This window comes from Perissodus microlepis, chromosome 16, assembly GCF_051167445.1.
Source record: "Perissodus microlepis isolate ML-2025 ecotype Zambia chromosome 16, ASM5116744v1, whole genome shotgun sequence".
Lineage (NCBI taxonomy): Eukaryota > Metazoa > Chordata > Actinopteri > Cichliformes > Cichlidae > Perissodus > Perissodus microlepis.
The window spans coordinates 16,666,661-16,680,996 of NC_140476.1; the positions used below are offsets into that span (position 1 = coordinate 16,666,661).

The following is a 14,336-nucleotide window of genomic DNA, read 5'->3' on the forward strand; positions in this document are numbered from 1 at the left end:
TAGGACGAGAGGCGGGGTACAGCCCGGACAGGGCGCAGGCTTTATTTTGCATGCTACTGATTTGAAGCTGCCTCAGATAAAACCTAGTAAGTTTGTGTGTAGCATTTTTACCATCATCACGCAGCTCAGATGATCTATTTTCTACTAGTGTAATAGGTACACTGCTACCTCTTAAGATATGACTCCTTTGCGCAGCGAGGTACATTTTGCTAACAAAGTTGAGCTTTTCCTCTACCCCAATTTCACAGGGCCACTCGGGCGAGCAGCTGCCTTCAGTGGAGCAACATGACCTCATTACCAGACAGATCTGTTCACCTGGTCATTAGATTAAACAAGCTGTTGCCTCCTTGTGTTAAATGTCCCGCAAACCAAGGTCAGGTGTTGTCATGCACACCCACAGAGCTGTCTCCAAGGTTGCAGCATCACATCATGCAGCGTGAAGCCACCGGCTATTAGTTAAGTTGCCAGAGATGTTTGTGAATTTTAAAGTGGGGTTTGCCTTAAAGGCTCTGCTGCTACTGATTTAAGTATGAAATGAAAACTCTGACCTACTTCACTGATCGTTACAATGAATGTGTTCCACATTATTATTTATTTATTTAGATGGATGTCAGATGGTTGCCTGGCAACCTTAGCAAGCAACCTCACATACATTACCTTCATTCAGCCAATGCCATGTCTACTTAAGGCAGAAGGCTTCTCAACCTAAATATCAAACATGCTCCAACTTTTAGGGTGGTTTGATTTTTAGGCCATAATCGAGGTCTAACAGGACCATAAACTAAAAATGAGCACCAATATGTTGTCATTTCACTTTCATCTTTATCTAATGGTCAATTTCAATTACATTTTGTTATTACATTTTATTCATATAGTGGTAGATTCCACCAACAGTTTCCTTTAAGGCACCTTAAATTGTAAGGTAAGCGCCTTGGCAACATTGGGAAGGAAAATCTCCCTTTTAACAGGAAGAAACCTCTGACAGAACCCATTTCAGGGAGGGCCGGCCATCCGCCTTGACCGGTTGGGGGTGAGGGGAGGAAGAAAGGACAAAGACACAAACTTTAAACATTAGAGCATTACCGAAAAAGCACCCTTTAACCAGGCGTTAACCATCACACGGCTCATTATCAAATCATTCCCCACACACATTGCCAAAACCATTTTCAGTGGCTATTTCGTATCATTTATTTAGCGATATGCTTTATCGTTAAATAAACACAGGCTCTGTTCATTTCGTATCATTAAACAGGTCACCGGCAACCTGACTAAGGTTGGGTTAGAATTAACATTTGTTTTAGTAGAGAGAGAGAGAGACTATACCTGAAGATATTACCCTTCGAGTGAACTCTCATACAGTGTAGCATTCCAGTTTTACTCTTAAAAGCTTTTCCATTTGATTAAAAGGAGATGGATGCTGAGCAAAATCTGACTCCAACAACAAGCCCAGACTGCTCACTGGTGGCCCGATGGATGTTAAGAGGGTTAAATTGTGTATTTCACCCCAAAGTTTGACTGACAGATTACTACTTGGGGGTTAAAGAGCACAATAAAACACTACCAAGATGAACTGATTGTGGTTTGGCAGCTCTGCTAAGTGGAAACAAAAACAATTATAGGACAAAGTAGGGGAATGCCCGTTTAAATAACTTATAAGAATATCGAAAGTTTCTAAACAAAATAACTTCCAAAATGGGTTATGTGAGGTAGTAGACATGTCTGTCACTCTGTTGTGCATTTTTCTGCCTTTAAAACCTGTATGACAGGAGGATGTCTTACCTGTCCCTGTCTGACCCTGCTGTCCCTGTCCGTCACTTTGATTTACTGACCCACTAGGAGCAGGAAGAGCACAGTCAGGAGAAGGCTAATGGAGTGGAAATGCTGAGAGAGCAGGAGGAATTTCAATGGGGCAGTTTTTCTTTAAATGTGTGGCACGGGGGGTGGGGTGGATTTTCCTTCTTATTCTGGAGGAATAAGTGGATTAATTCTGACACAGCTGCATATTTTCATTTCTTTCCTAGGAGGCAGACAGCTGGGAGATAATCGAGGGGCTGAAAATTGGTCAGAGCAACGTCCAGAGGCCTGATAAACACGAGGGGTTTATGTTGAAGAAGCGGAAATGGCCCTTGAAAGGCTGGCACAAGGTAAGATTCATGGGTAAAGTGAGACACAAAAGCTATTGATGTGGGACAAACATTTTCAAATACAGCCTCTATCTGGTTGTTAACAGGTTTCCTGTTCAATAAAGTGTCATTACTTGAAAGAAATTCCCTTTTTCATAAACCCTCCTTTATCTTCTCTTCCTTCTTTTTCTCTTCCTTCAGAATGAATCCACAGAATATTTGCATGAACTATTAGAGAGTTGATTAAACAAGGATAAAAAATAGACTTTGCATTTGCATAGAATCTGCAACATTAACAGATCCAGCAGGATTTGTATTCAGTTTATGCCCCTCCTGTCATTTATTTTTGTGCTTGTTTCCTCTACAGCGTTTTTTTGTTCTGGACAATGGTATGCTGAAGTACTCCAAGTCCCCCATTGATGTAAGTAACCCTGACTGTAACCTACGGGCAGAAGCGGGGCAGACTGGGCTGACATCAGTTTTGCTTGGCAATGAATCAGCAGAAACATCTGCGACATGGGTCACAATGTTCACTGTGTTTCAGCAAGCTGGGTCACTCTGCAGAAAAGCAAAAACTTCTTTGGCAAACTTTCCATCACTGGAAGGAAACCAGTGAGTCCTGCATATTCTGGAGTTATTGGGTACATGAGCCCTTCTAGTTAAAAGTGTTTAAATACTGCTAACTAGACAGTACAGACCCATTCGCTGTCTTCTTAAATGATCATTACATTCTCAACAAAGGGTCAGTGTCTTTGCCAGTTTCCCACTTTTCTTGATTAAAGCAACTAAAAGGGTATTGTGTATATTTTTCTGTTAGCTAAACAGTGATCAATGCTCATTTTAAACATCGCCAAAGTTACAAATAATGAAGTCATTGCACTAAATGTGCAGATAATCTCTGTGAGCCAAATGCTCAGCCAAATGATTCAGACAGTTTTATTTAAAACCAACATTATGGCTGGCTTTGAGCACAGAAGCCCCGCCTACCTGCTGTTCAAACCTTCTGTTTGCTTGTGGAACCCAATTAGAAGAAATTGATTGGTTTGTCTCAGAAAGTAGATGAGTAGATGATCTGAGCAGCAGCACCAAGGCCATATGACATGGAGCTGGAAATGAGTATAGTAGGTCCACTGTAAGAAGAGCACTGGTAACCTGCTAATCTGAAAATAAAATGTTAAATATATTCAAAGCTTCCTGCAGTCAAAGACTTTTCTTCAAGTCACTCAGCCAAACAAGAATCAAATCAGTCTTTTCTGGCTGGTATCGTTAATTGGTTATTGTTACATTGTGATATTTTTACAGTAAAAAAATAGTTTGAACTACAAATATGTGGAGATATATATACATACATAACTCGTGTCATTGTCTTTAGATCCAAAAAGGGAAACTTCATGGCAGCATCGACGTCGGCCTCTCAGTTATGTCCATCAAGAAGAGGGCCCGTCGCATCGACCTGGACACTGAAGAGCATATCTATCACTTGAAGGTAACACTGATGATAATAATCCATCACTGATACAAGCAGTCAGGTGGTGACAGAGGTCGAGGCTTATTCTTCTCCTCGTCTTTAGGTCAAATCTCAAGACATATTTGATGCCTGGGTGTCAAAGTTGCGTCATCACCGGCTTTATCGGCAGAACGAGATTGTGCGGTCTCCCCGGGATGCCACCATGAGAACATTTCCTCCTTCGGCGGCCATGGATTCCCCCCAGCCCACGCCAGCTGTGGTAAATGAAGTCAAGGTGAGCTCTCTTCTTCCTTATGGCACTATTTGTGCTCTTTCTTTGCTCTAAAATTGGCCAGAATTTCTGATTAAAATAACTTTTGAGTAATTATCTGTGTATGTAGACTCATTTACGTTGTGATGCTTGACATAAGCAGACATTTTTAGTCTTGCTTAGTGCTTTCTTGTTTGGTCAAACACCAATAATGCTAAAGGCAAAATAGCTTAAAGCTCTTAAATCCTCTTAAAAGCTCAATTTCTTTGACTAATTCTTGTCTGGGACTGTCTGAGAGGTAGCCAGTGGAGTTAACAGTTTTCAAGAAAGGATCCATCGCACAAGCCCCTGTAAAGCAGTATATTGTGGTTTTTACACAGCAAACAGGATGTAAAGTGAATGAATGAACTTCAGGTGATCCTTAACTCTGAACAAGGCTCCTGGTCTCTCTTTTAGTTTATTTTCTAGTTCTCACATATAATATGAAAGTAGTATTGAAAGCAAATAAATAAGAATTGCCTGACTGATGCTCTACACAAAGAAATCAGAACATTTTTCTACCTCAGAAAAAATACATTTTGTTCTTCCTCTCAGAGTCTGCAATTACTTATTCAAGAAGAGCATCACGGTTAGTGAGAGATCTCCTAGTTTTGTCTTTATTGGAAACTGGAATAACGCACCAAAAACATCATCTGTGAGAGAGAGGAAGTAAAGTTCACGGAACATTCACAGTAATGACAGACATAATGCTCACACATGACCGTGTCTTTGTCCATTGCTGTTGTCGTCAACCACACCTGACAAGTCAGCAGTTTTATTTATGGATGCCATTGTTGTACGAAGTGGGACCTGAAAACTTGCCTCACCCAGAAGTTTCCCCTGAATAATAGCTAAATAATATCTGCCTAATGTAGTAAAGTTGATGAGACAGGTAACTAAATCTTGCCCATTAAGACAAGAAGGCTTGTTTTTCTCGGCTGTTTCCAGTTAGGCGTTAGCCTCGGTCCCTGCAGGTGTGCTTGAAGTGTGTGTAAATGCGAAGATTCATTCGCTGCAGCTTCTCCTGGGAGTGATGCTCCATGCCACACGGAGGCCATTAGAGGTGATCAGTAGGATTTGGATTTCGAGCATCTGGCTGAAGCCTGATGAGCTCTCCCAGAAGAACAGCTTAAATGAGAGACTCTGGTTCTAGAGTCAAAATTAACTACTGCTTCAAAGACTCGGAAGGAAGATAGGCAAGGTGCTGTACAAATAAGAAGCGTGCAGTTTCTGTTCATAACAGCATATTTTTTTCCATGTGAGCATTCATATTAGCTGTGAGCTGCTGACAGCGTGCAGTCCTTTACTTTTGGCTGCTGAACAGATTCACCGCAGCTGTCACACACAGGTTGCGTAACCCTAACCCAGCGTCACTGAAATTGCAAATCTAGACCAAAACTTTCAACTATGTACAAGCAAGACAGACTTTCTTGCCTTCGCTGTCAAAAATCATTGTGTATATTGTAACAATCTTCCGATTTGATTTGATTTCAGTGATGCACCAAAGGAAAAAAAAAATCTGATTGATGTAATTATATTGGTTCTCATTTCTTCCTCTTTTGTCTGTTGCAGACAAAATTACATTGATCAGAAGAACATTTCATACATTAGCTGGAGCCCTAATCCACAGTATCCTTTCTTTAATGACATAAGTGCTTCTTGTATATCTATCGGTATCATCGGTGCCTGATTGACCACTACAGTAGTTTCCGAAATGATATTTTAGGCTCTGTTATTGTGTCACCACAGCAGACCAAACCGAGCAGCTTGCCATGGCAGCCAGCAGCCCCCAGTAACAGCAGCACCAGCAGCCTGCCTGCATCCTACAGTAACGGACAGAGTAAGGTGGTGGCATGGCTGCAGGAGTCAGAGGAAATGGACAAGTGTGCAGAGGGTAAGTGCACACTTTCCCTACGCTTCTAACAAATCTGATTTCACAAAAGGAGTGGATTAAATCAAGCCTTTGGCACGGCAATAAATCCGCGAGAGATGATTTGGTGACCATTTCGTGACACATAAGGCTGAATGAGATCGTGACCGCGCGTGTAAATTTTATTTTCAGAGCTCGCACGCTGCCAGTCCAACCTGACCGAGCTGAGCCGGTTATTGCAGAGTCTGGAGATTCTACAAAGGACACAGTCAGCACCCAACTTCACAGATATGCAGGTAAAACAAACACACACATAAATACACACACATACAGCAGAGAGCAAGGGGAAGCAATTTAGTGCAATCCTGCATTGTAAACTCAGGCTAGCTGAGGCAGTGACGATGGTGCGACCTCTGCAGTCACCTTCATTACCTGCCCGTCTAGACAGACGAGATCCAGCGATACTCACAGGACACCTGCTGCTTTTCTGACTGATCAGTATCTGTTAATTTATTGTGTTTGTTTTATATCGTGGAGCTTTTTGTTTGGTGATTTTTGGCTGAAATGCATTTTTAATACCACACATTCCTTTTTTTTGCATGTAACCCATTTGTGTCATTTCACTGATCTATGTCTGTGGTAACTTTCTGGTTTTTTGGTTTGTTTTTTGTGATGTGTTTGTCTTATTAACCACATTTTTCATGCTCTGACCCATGTGTGCCCAAAAGACCAATTGCGTTGAGTTATCAAAGAAAGAAAAGCGCTTGAACAGAAGATGGAGAACAAAAAGTGTCGGCAAAGATGCAAAATTCCAGCTTCAGGTACCTGTCTTCAGACGTCTACACAAACACACACACACACAGATGCATATGTCACTGTGAGAAAATCTCTAAGTCTCTAAGCAAAGCATTATTCAAGTTTTTACTTATAACATAATAAGTGTAAATTGTGGGGTAATCAAATTGTTGTCGAGCAAATTGGAAGTGTGGACAAGCTTACGACACAGAAGCCAACAATTTTGTTTCTGCTTCTTCTATTGTTGCTCGTTTTTCTCTTTTTTGTTCTTGAGTCTGCAGCTCCACTTGTTATTATCGTGCGGCTCGGCCTGATTTTGCTAATATATCTTAATTTTGCACGATATATCAGTTTGTGCAAAACTAAATGTGTGTCCATGCAACTTTATGCACTTTGTTAAACCAGTCATAAACTTTTATTAATCCCATTAGTAGTAAAATGTCATTACTGCTCATTGAATGCATTTTTTTGTTTCACCATGGCTCCATGCTAACAAGCAATTTCAACAAACCCAGAATATTTTCACTCACGCTAACATCTGCAATCAGGCTATGAAGATGGTTATGAACTCGATAAATCATCTTAAGGTTTATGAATCTAGCTGCGAGCATTTTCACATGGCCACAAACATGAACAGTGATACTGCTGATTTTACAAAGGAAGATAAAACTGTGATACTGAAAAATACGAAGACATTAAAGACATAATACAGAGTGAAAGTACCACAGCCTCTGCAGGCAAACCCGTGGTATGTGTGTGGTATAAGTGCTTTGGTGAGTAAGACTGGAAAAGATCTATTATATTAATAAAGTTTAGCCTGTTTGAAGCCAAGAAGGAAAGCGCTGATAGTGTGAGTTAACAACACTATCAGTGCTGTGTCATTAAGACGGGGGAGAATCTGATGGATTACAATTGTTATTCCATGAAATGTTATGTGAGGCAAAGTGTATGTGAGACAGTCTTAATTTTTAGCCCGGGTGATGAGAAAATGCATAAACAGAATTCAAATGTAGGCCTAACTCTGTGTGCAAATTTGAGATAAGGTCAGAAAATACAATTGGTGTTCTCTTTTAGGATCATAGGCTATATTAATGCTTATAGAAAAACGAAATTGCTGTAAGCAGCAAAGTGACATCTTCCGGTAAAGATAAAGATATGCAGAGGTCAGAAAGCACTTCCAGGAATGCTGGCCCATTTTCCAGAGATTTCACTGGTCTGTGGGAGGTGATTTCATACCTGTTGATCTGTTATCTAGAGCATTACATTCTCCAGCATGGCCTATCCTGGTAAGATGTTGTTCCCAGGGAAACCTGGGCTCTTAGACACCTATAGATTTCATGAATAAAAGATTGTTACTCTGAGAGAAGACTATGGAAGCATTTCCTTCAGTGTCGTTTTTAGGAAAGTAATTTTAAAAAGAATCCTCATTGTGGCATGTTGGCATCTCGTGTCAAACCGGGGACCAAATTGTCAACACAAACGTCCACATGCTAACAGAGGTGTGGATGTGACACAAACTCTGTGCATGAACAGAATGCAGACAAACCAGGAAAGTAACACACTAACTAAGCGTCGTGGTGAAAAACACAGTTTACCTGTAGGTTTGTTTAGCCATTTAAAAGAACTCTGCGTCGGTGTTAACAGAGCAATAACTTCATTAACTTTTATTATCTGGTGATATGCTAATTAGCTACGTGCTCTTATGCTGTTTAGCCATTTTTAGCTGCTAATGCCTGGTTAAAGCTCTTGTCAGAGGTCCAGGGCTTAAAGGCCCTTCAGATAAAGAGTGAACTGGAAATTTATCAGAATAATGTTTGGTCTTGTCAGATTTAGTTCTGTCGTTCTTAGAGATTGTTTTGGCTGCAAGACACAAAAAGAAGAGCACTGTTGTGCCACACGGGTGACTGACAGTCAGCCTCTGTGATTGTCTCTCTCTCCAGGTTCCTCTGTCTGCCAGTATGTCCCCTGTCCGCCTCCACTCATCCAACCCTAACCTGTGTGCCGAGCTGGTGGACTTTCAGCCCCCGGTCTCCCGCTTGACAGACAGTGTAGAGTGTGCCAGCGACTACATTAAACTTCAAGAGGAGTTCTGCATTATTGCCCAGAAAGGTACAAATGCAGCATGTAGGACAAGGTGGACTTTATTCTCATACTGTAGCTGCTGATCATCATTAAATGATCTTCATGTTTGTGGCTGTAATGTGACAAAATGTGGAACAGTTCAAGGGGGCCGAATACTTTTGCAAGCCACTGTATATGAAGAGAGAGAGACAGACAGAGAGAACAGTACTGCACAAGCAAATAAAGCCAATAAATGTGGTTTATAGCAAGTAAAGGGCTAAGGAAAAGAGACGGGTCTTTATACTGGTTTTAAATTCCTTGCAGGAGAAGGGAAATCTAATTGTTAATGACAAACTGTTCCACAGTTTAGGGCCAGCAACCGAAAAATGCACAATCATGGTTTTAAAGTCGATGTGTGGGATGGACAGCAGCGATAGCTCAGCAGACCTGAAAGATATGAAGGGCGAAGTAAGGGGGCAGCACTTTAGTAAAATGATCTGGTTCCAGTCCATGAAGTGGCTTAGAAACCAGTAAACCAGCACATGGTGGATGTTATGTCTCATTCTTGGTACCACTGTGTGACTGATTCTTACACAGAGAGAACAGCTTTAGCCGAGATGAGACAAATAAAAGTCTGCAACTTTTTGGCACGTGGGGTTTTAATTTTAATCTAGCAAATCTGGGAAATTAATGAACTCTCTGGTGTCTGTTTTCACAGTTGGTGACCTTAAACTTGCCTCTAACTTTTATTTTTATATAATTGCTATCTCAAGAAAATAATAATTCTGACTCACATTTTTCATCATTCATCCATCATTTAGTGTCAGATGTAGTAACACTACAATGAAACTAAATGTGTGCCTGTGATAAATAATTTCTTTTGTTTGTGTGGATGCTTGTCAAAACGCTCAAAAACACTTTAATATATCAAATGTGAACTGTGTTGGGTATAGAAAATAATCACACAGTGTTTTCAGAGATGAGATTTTCATTGGCGAATAGCGACAGAGGAGCTGGCGATGCCTTTGAACCGGTGCGCGGGTTTCTAAGTTACTGCTTTTCTTTGATCCTGTCTCTCTGCAGTCCACTCGCTGCTGAAGTCGGCCTTCAACACTGTGGCCATAGAGAAGGAAAAGATCAAACAGATTCTGTCTGATCAGGAGCAGCCAGACCAGTCGGCCCAGATCAACTCTCTCAGGAAGTCTCTGTCACAGGTAATGAGCTCCCTTCGGTGGGAATCAGAGTAACCCATGATACGATCCCAGAGACATGCAAGGAGGAGATATGGCACAGAAAGGACGCTGAATAGAAATCAATGAGAGAATTCTGTAACACGTAGAAGTCAGTGATCTGCTTTACAACAGCTGAGTAAAATATGAGCCAGTCATCTTTTTGCACAGCAGCTCTATGAAGCAGCAAACAAATATTCTCATTATTAGTGTTAAAGATGAGGCCAGTATAACCTGGGAGGAAAAAGGTTTCGACATTTTATTTTGGGAAAAAACATCTCAGTTACAAATTCAGTGTTTCGGCTTTCTCACCAAAAGCCTAGAGACAATAATAAAATGGCTCAGTGGCAAGATTTTCTTTAAACCAGATGCTGATGTTAATCTAACAATATGATCGTGATGCTGTTATGGAAGAACAGTTCTGTTATTATTAATATGTTGCACAATGTCTGTGTAACCAGATATGAAAAAATACAGCTAAAAGGCAAAATGCAGGATTAATTTAGTGTTTGCTGCACTGCAGTGACAGTGTCTATAAGTACTATCATCATTATGTAGTTTTAATAATGTGTTATTAAAGCTCCCTCTAGTTTGGTCTCACCTGCTTTCGGCCATCTTGACAGAGTTTTTCTCTACGGCGACTTAACTTTACTCGATTAGCGCCACTGTGAGAAGTCAGGAAGTCATAAATCTGGCAGCTGAAACTGGCTGGAGACCATTTAGAGCACCTGCATGTTTTAATGAAAGCCTCAGTATTTGCCACCAGTCTATCTACAACGTATCACCAGAGGAAGCTGGAGGACATGTTGCTGATATAATCTTTGGTGGTGATGTCTCTCCTCTCCTTCTATTTAGTCTTAGCCAATCTTATATTTTGAACTGTTTTCCTGCTACAAATGCAAACTGTGACGCTGTATCAACATCACAGTTAAAAAGAAAAATGATGTGTGGAGATGAGAGCCCAGGCAAGTGAGCCGTGAAAGTCCAATCATCTTTTCCCACATTAATTGGTGAGCAGGAGAAATGTGCAATGCAGTTCATTAACTCTTCTCCTCGGGGCTGTCTCTCTACCACCACGATTTAATTGGACTGTTCCTCTGCTAACAGTTGACATCATTTCAGTGAAATGTTTCACTCGCTGCTTTATCTCCGTTTTGTTCCTAATTGGATTCTTGTGTGACACGCTTGTCGCAGGATGGAGGTCAGGTTTGGTGGCAGAGCTCTGTGGGAGGTTGATAATCAGGAGTTGTGGTTGCTATAGTTACAGCTGCTGATGTCAGCTACTGTAATCCCCGCAGGATATAAGTGAGTGTTATTGCCATCTTAGTTTTATGTATTTAATATTTCCTACCTTACAGTAGGTACGTTTATACCTAAACCTACGTTTTCTATTTCTTTTTTTAAAGTTTTGATCAAACATCTGCAGAAAGGAACAGCATTGCATTAACTTAATTACATTTTTGGCCACCTGATGAACGAGAGTCTAATACTTCCTCTCTTTTTGTCCCCACAAGGCTTTGAGGCTATTATGTGGCTCTTAATCAGCTAAATACTTCACTCTGTCCACCAGCTAGTCGCTGTGACTCCTCTCCTCTTCTGCTGCTTCACAGTGGATTTATCACAACTATAAACTGCCCTCTTCAGTTGTAAAAATCTCTAAATATAGTCATGAGAACAAGTAAGAGAACAAGACAAACTGACAACATTTGGACCTCAGGAGTTAATACTGGCCTGCCCTTCATGTATGAGTATGTGAATAATGAATTAAAGCTGTGGTGAGTGAACCATCACTGGACACTGGTCATGACCAGGTAAAGTAAACAAAACACACTACCTGGCCACTTTGGTGCAGCTTAACTTAACACAAATCTAACCACCCACCATGGCAGTAGACATCATTGGGATTACCTGCTGAAGTTCAAACTGAGCATTCGAATAGGGAAGAAAGATGATTTTGTGACTATGAACATGGCATGGTTGTTGGAATTTTCAGAAACTGACGATCTACTGGGATTTCCCCAAACAATCATCTTTAGGGTTTACAGAGTATGGTCCAAAAAACAGAAAATACCCATTGAGTTCATTAGGTGAAAATTCCTTGTTCATGTAAAGAGTCAGACAGATACATCAAACTTGTAAGAAGATGGACTGGAGAAGCAGGAGACCACTTCTCTCAGCTAAAAACAGGAAACCGAGGCTTCATTTCACAGGTGGCTCATCAAAATCGGACAACAGAGTGCACTCAAATGGCCTCCGCAGTGACCGGATGTCAGTCCAATATAGCACCTTTGGGATGTAGTGAAAACGGGTGATTCTCATCATGGATGTACAAGCTCTTGATATGGACTACAATCTCTGAGGCATATTTTTAGTACGTGGTTTTATCGGTGCCATGAAGAATTAAGGCAGTTCTAAAGGCCCACTGGTTTCAAATCTAGCACTAGCAAAGTGTGTCTAACAAAGTGTCAAGTGATTGTAGAGCTGAATATTGCTGCAAAGTTGTTAAGCACAGAACATTCACCTGAGATACTGGGATGCAAATCCCAGTCAAAACCTATCATTGACATATTTTCACCCCTTTGAAGCATGCATATGCTCTTGGTCACAGTAAATGCCTTTTATAGATATTCTAACTTTAAAGAAAACTTTTTAAAAAACTTGTGACTTTAAAATCTGTGGCAAAACAAGAAAATAATCAGTCAAATTGTTCTTTTTTTTTTTTTTTTACAGAAAAAGCAGGATGCAAATAATTGTTTTCTTTATGAAGGACTGAGCTAGTTCTTTTTATCTTTTTTTACTTCAAAGTTTCGTGTGAGATTTGAATGACAGAAAGCATTTTTTATTCTTCAGGCCCTGTCGCAAAATGCAGAACTTCGAACACGACTCAACCGCATTCACTCTGAGTCTGTCCTGACTGAGCAAGTTGTGAGTGTGAACATCATCTCCACACCTGATGAGGTAGCTCACTGTCTATCACTGACAAATCTCATTGCTTACCCTGATATTGATAAAGCTACAGCTTCGGAGGCTCGCCAGGTAGTCGATGTATTTGCTTCCTGCATTTGTCAGTTGGATTATTGATTCTCGCTCCTATAGACTGATGGCCTTTCCAGTACAGCCTGGCAGGTGAGCTTCAGAAATCATTATTCTATGCAGGACCTGACATCAAGGTTAATGGAAAAAACTGACTAATTAGAAACGGATGGGAGGTTGCCTTTTGGCAAGGAGGCACATGCTGCAATATGAGCACTGTGTTGTCTTCTGGTTCTGTTTGTCTTCGTTCAGGTCAGTTTTGGTTCTTCAACCTCTCATCATAGCAAGAAATAGTGAACGCCTCCTGCATTTGCTTGTGTTTGCCTGCAGGCCGGGGAACAGATGGGGATCCCTCTGACTCAGCAGGCCTCTAATGAGAGCCGACTCTCCATGTCAGAATCTGTCTCTGAGTTTTTTGATGCCCAGGAAGTGCTTCTGTCAGCCAGCTCGTCAGAGAACGAGGTACAGCGGGGCAGAGTTGATGTGGTGATGGATGTGGATTTAGCAAGGTTAAACTATACTTCTGCTGTAAAGCCAGTGAAAAACATCAGCTTGATGCCTGTGTGTGTGTGGAGACAGATTTAGTCAGTAATTAATGCAAAAGTCACAAAGAGCAGAGATGGAGTGTAAAAGAAACGTAAACACAGGAGGGCTCCTTCGCATCTGCCCGAGGCCTAATCCCCGAGGCATGCCTAAGAATCAAAATGATCCTCTTCCACTTGATGCTTTGTTAAAAAGCATCAAGTGGAAGAGGATGTTCGGTCCATCACTCAAATCAACCATTTCTGCCTCCTTCCCTTTTTAACGGCTGTGAACATTCTGCTCCAAATATACTGCGTATGGTCCCTGAAGACCCATCAAGCATTGTAACTCCCCAGGCATGCATTGAGCCATGCTGAAGGATTACTGAGCGTGGAAATTCATCATCCCCCTGGCCTGTAGCTCTAACGGCAAGCCTTTTCTCTCTTTTTTTTGTCACATAAACTGGAAAAGCAGCTTTTGCCCAAAGTGGCTACAATATGCCTCTTTCAAATGTGACCTTATTTTGTTTGCTATATATAAAGTATGAATACTGCAGTGTCTTGACTCATGATTACTGCAGTGGGACAGATAGCCGGCATGCTGCTGCAGTTTGTTAGCCAATGGCAAACTGCAGTGCATGCGTGCGTGCGTGTGAGTGTGAGTGTGAGGCTGTTCTGATCCGTTCGTGTTGTACTACTGCACTGCCTCACTCCCCTGTGTACCTGTTCCCCTCACAGGGTTCAGACGATGAGTCATATGTCAGTGATGTGAGCGATAACATTTCCGAGGACAACGCCAGCGTGACTGATAACGTCTCCAGACAAAGTAGGTCCAATTCTGCGCCGTCACGAGCAACCGTTGTTTGTACCAGAACAAAAGGACATGAGAAATTAATAAAGCAGGGGGAGATCCCACTCAGTCCGTCAGCCGTGCTGCTTCTACAATA

General features: G+C 41.4%; 1 protein-coding gene across 3 annotated transcripts in view; it reads left to right on the forward strand.

Moving 5' to 3' along the window:
• Nucleotides 1–14,336, forward strand: part of osbpl6 (oxysterol binding protein-like 6) — a 43,724-nt gene that overhangs the window by 19,378 nt on the left and 10,010 nt on the right. Inside the window, exons 3-14 of one of the 3 annotated variants that reach the window (XM_084908578.1) lie at nt 2,022–2,144; nt 2,491–2,544; nt 3,496–3,609; nt 3,695–3,865; nt 5,630–5,774; nt 5,943–6,046; nt 6,479–6,571; nt 8,486–8,654; nt 9,690–9,820; nt 12,686–12,793; nt 13,199–13,330; nt 14,128–14,215. In XM_084908578.1, coding sequence (XP_084764704.1) covers nt 2,022–2,144; nt 2,491–2,544; nt 3,496–3,609; nt 3,695–3,865; nt 5,630–5,774; nt 5,943–6,046; nt 6,479–6,571; nt 8,486–8,654; nt 9,690–9,820; nt 12,686–12,793; nt 13,199–13,330; nt 14,128–14,215 — 1,432 coding nt within the window. The remainder of the gene's footprint in view (nt 1–2,021; nt 2,145–2,490; nt 2,545–3,495; nt 3,610–3,694; nt 3,866–5,629; nt 5,775–5,942; nt 6,047–6,478; nt 6,572–8,485; nt 8,655–9,689; nt 9,821–12,685; nt 12,794–13,198; nt 13,331–14,127; nt 14,216–14,336) is intronic. The other 2 variants (XM_084908579.1, XM_084908581.1) reach the window with 2 other exon arrangements.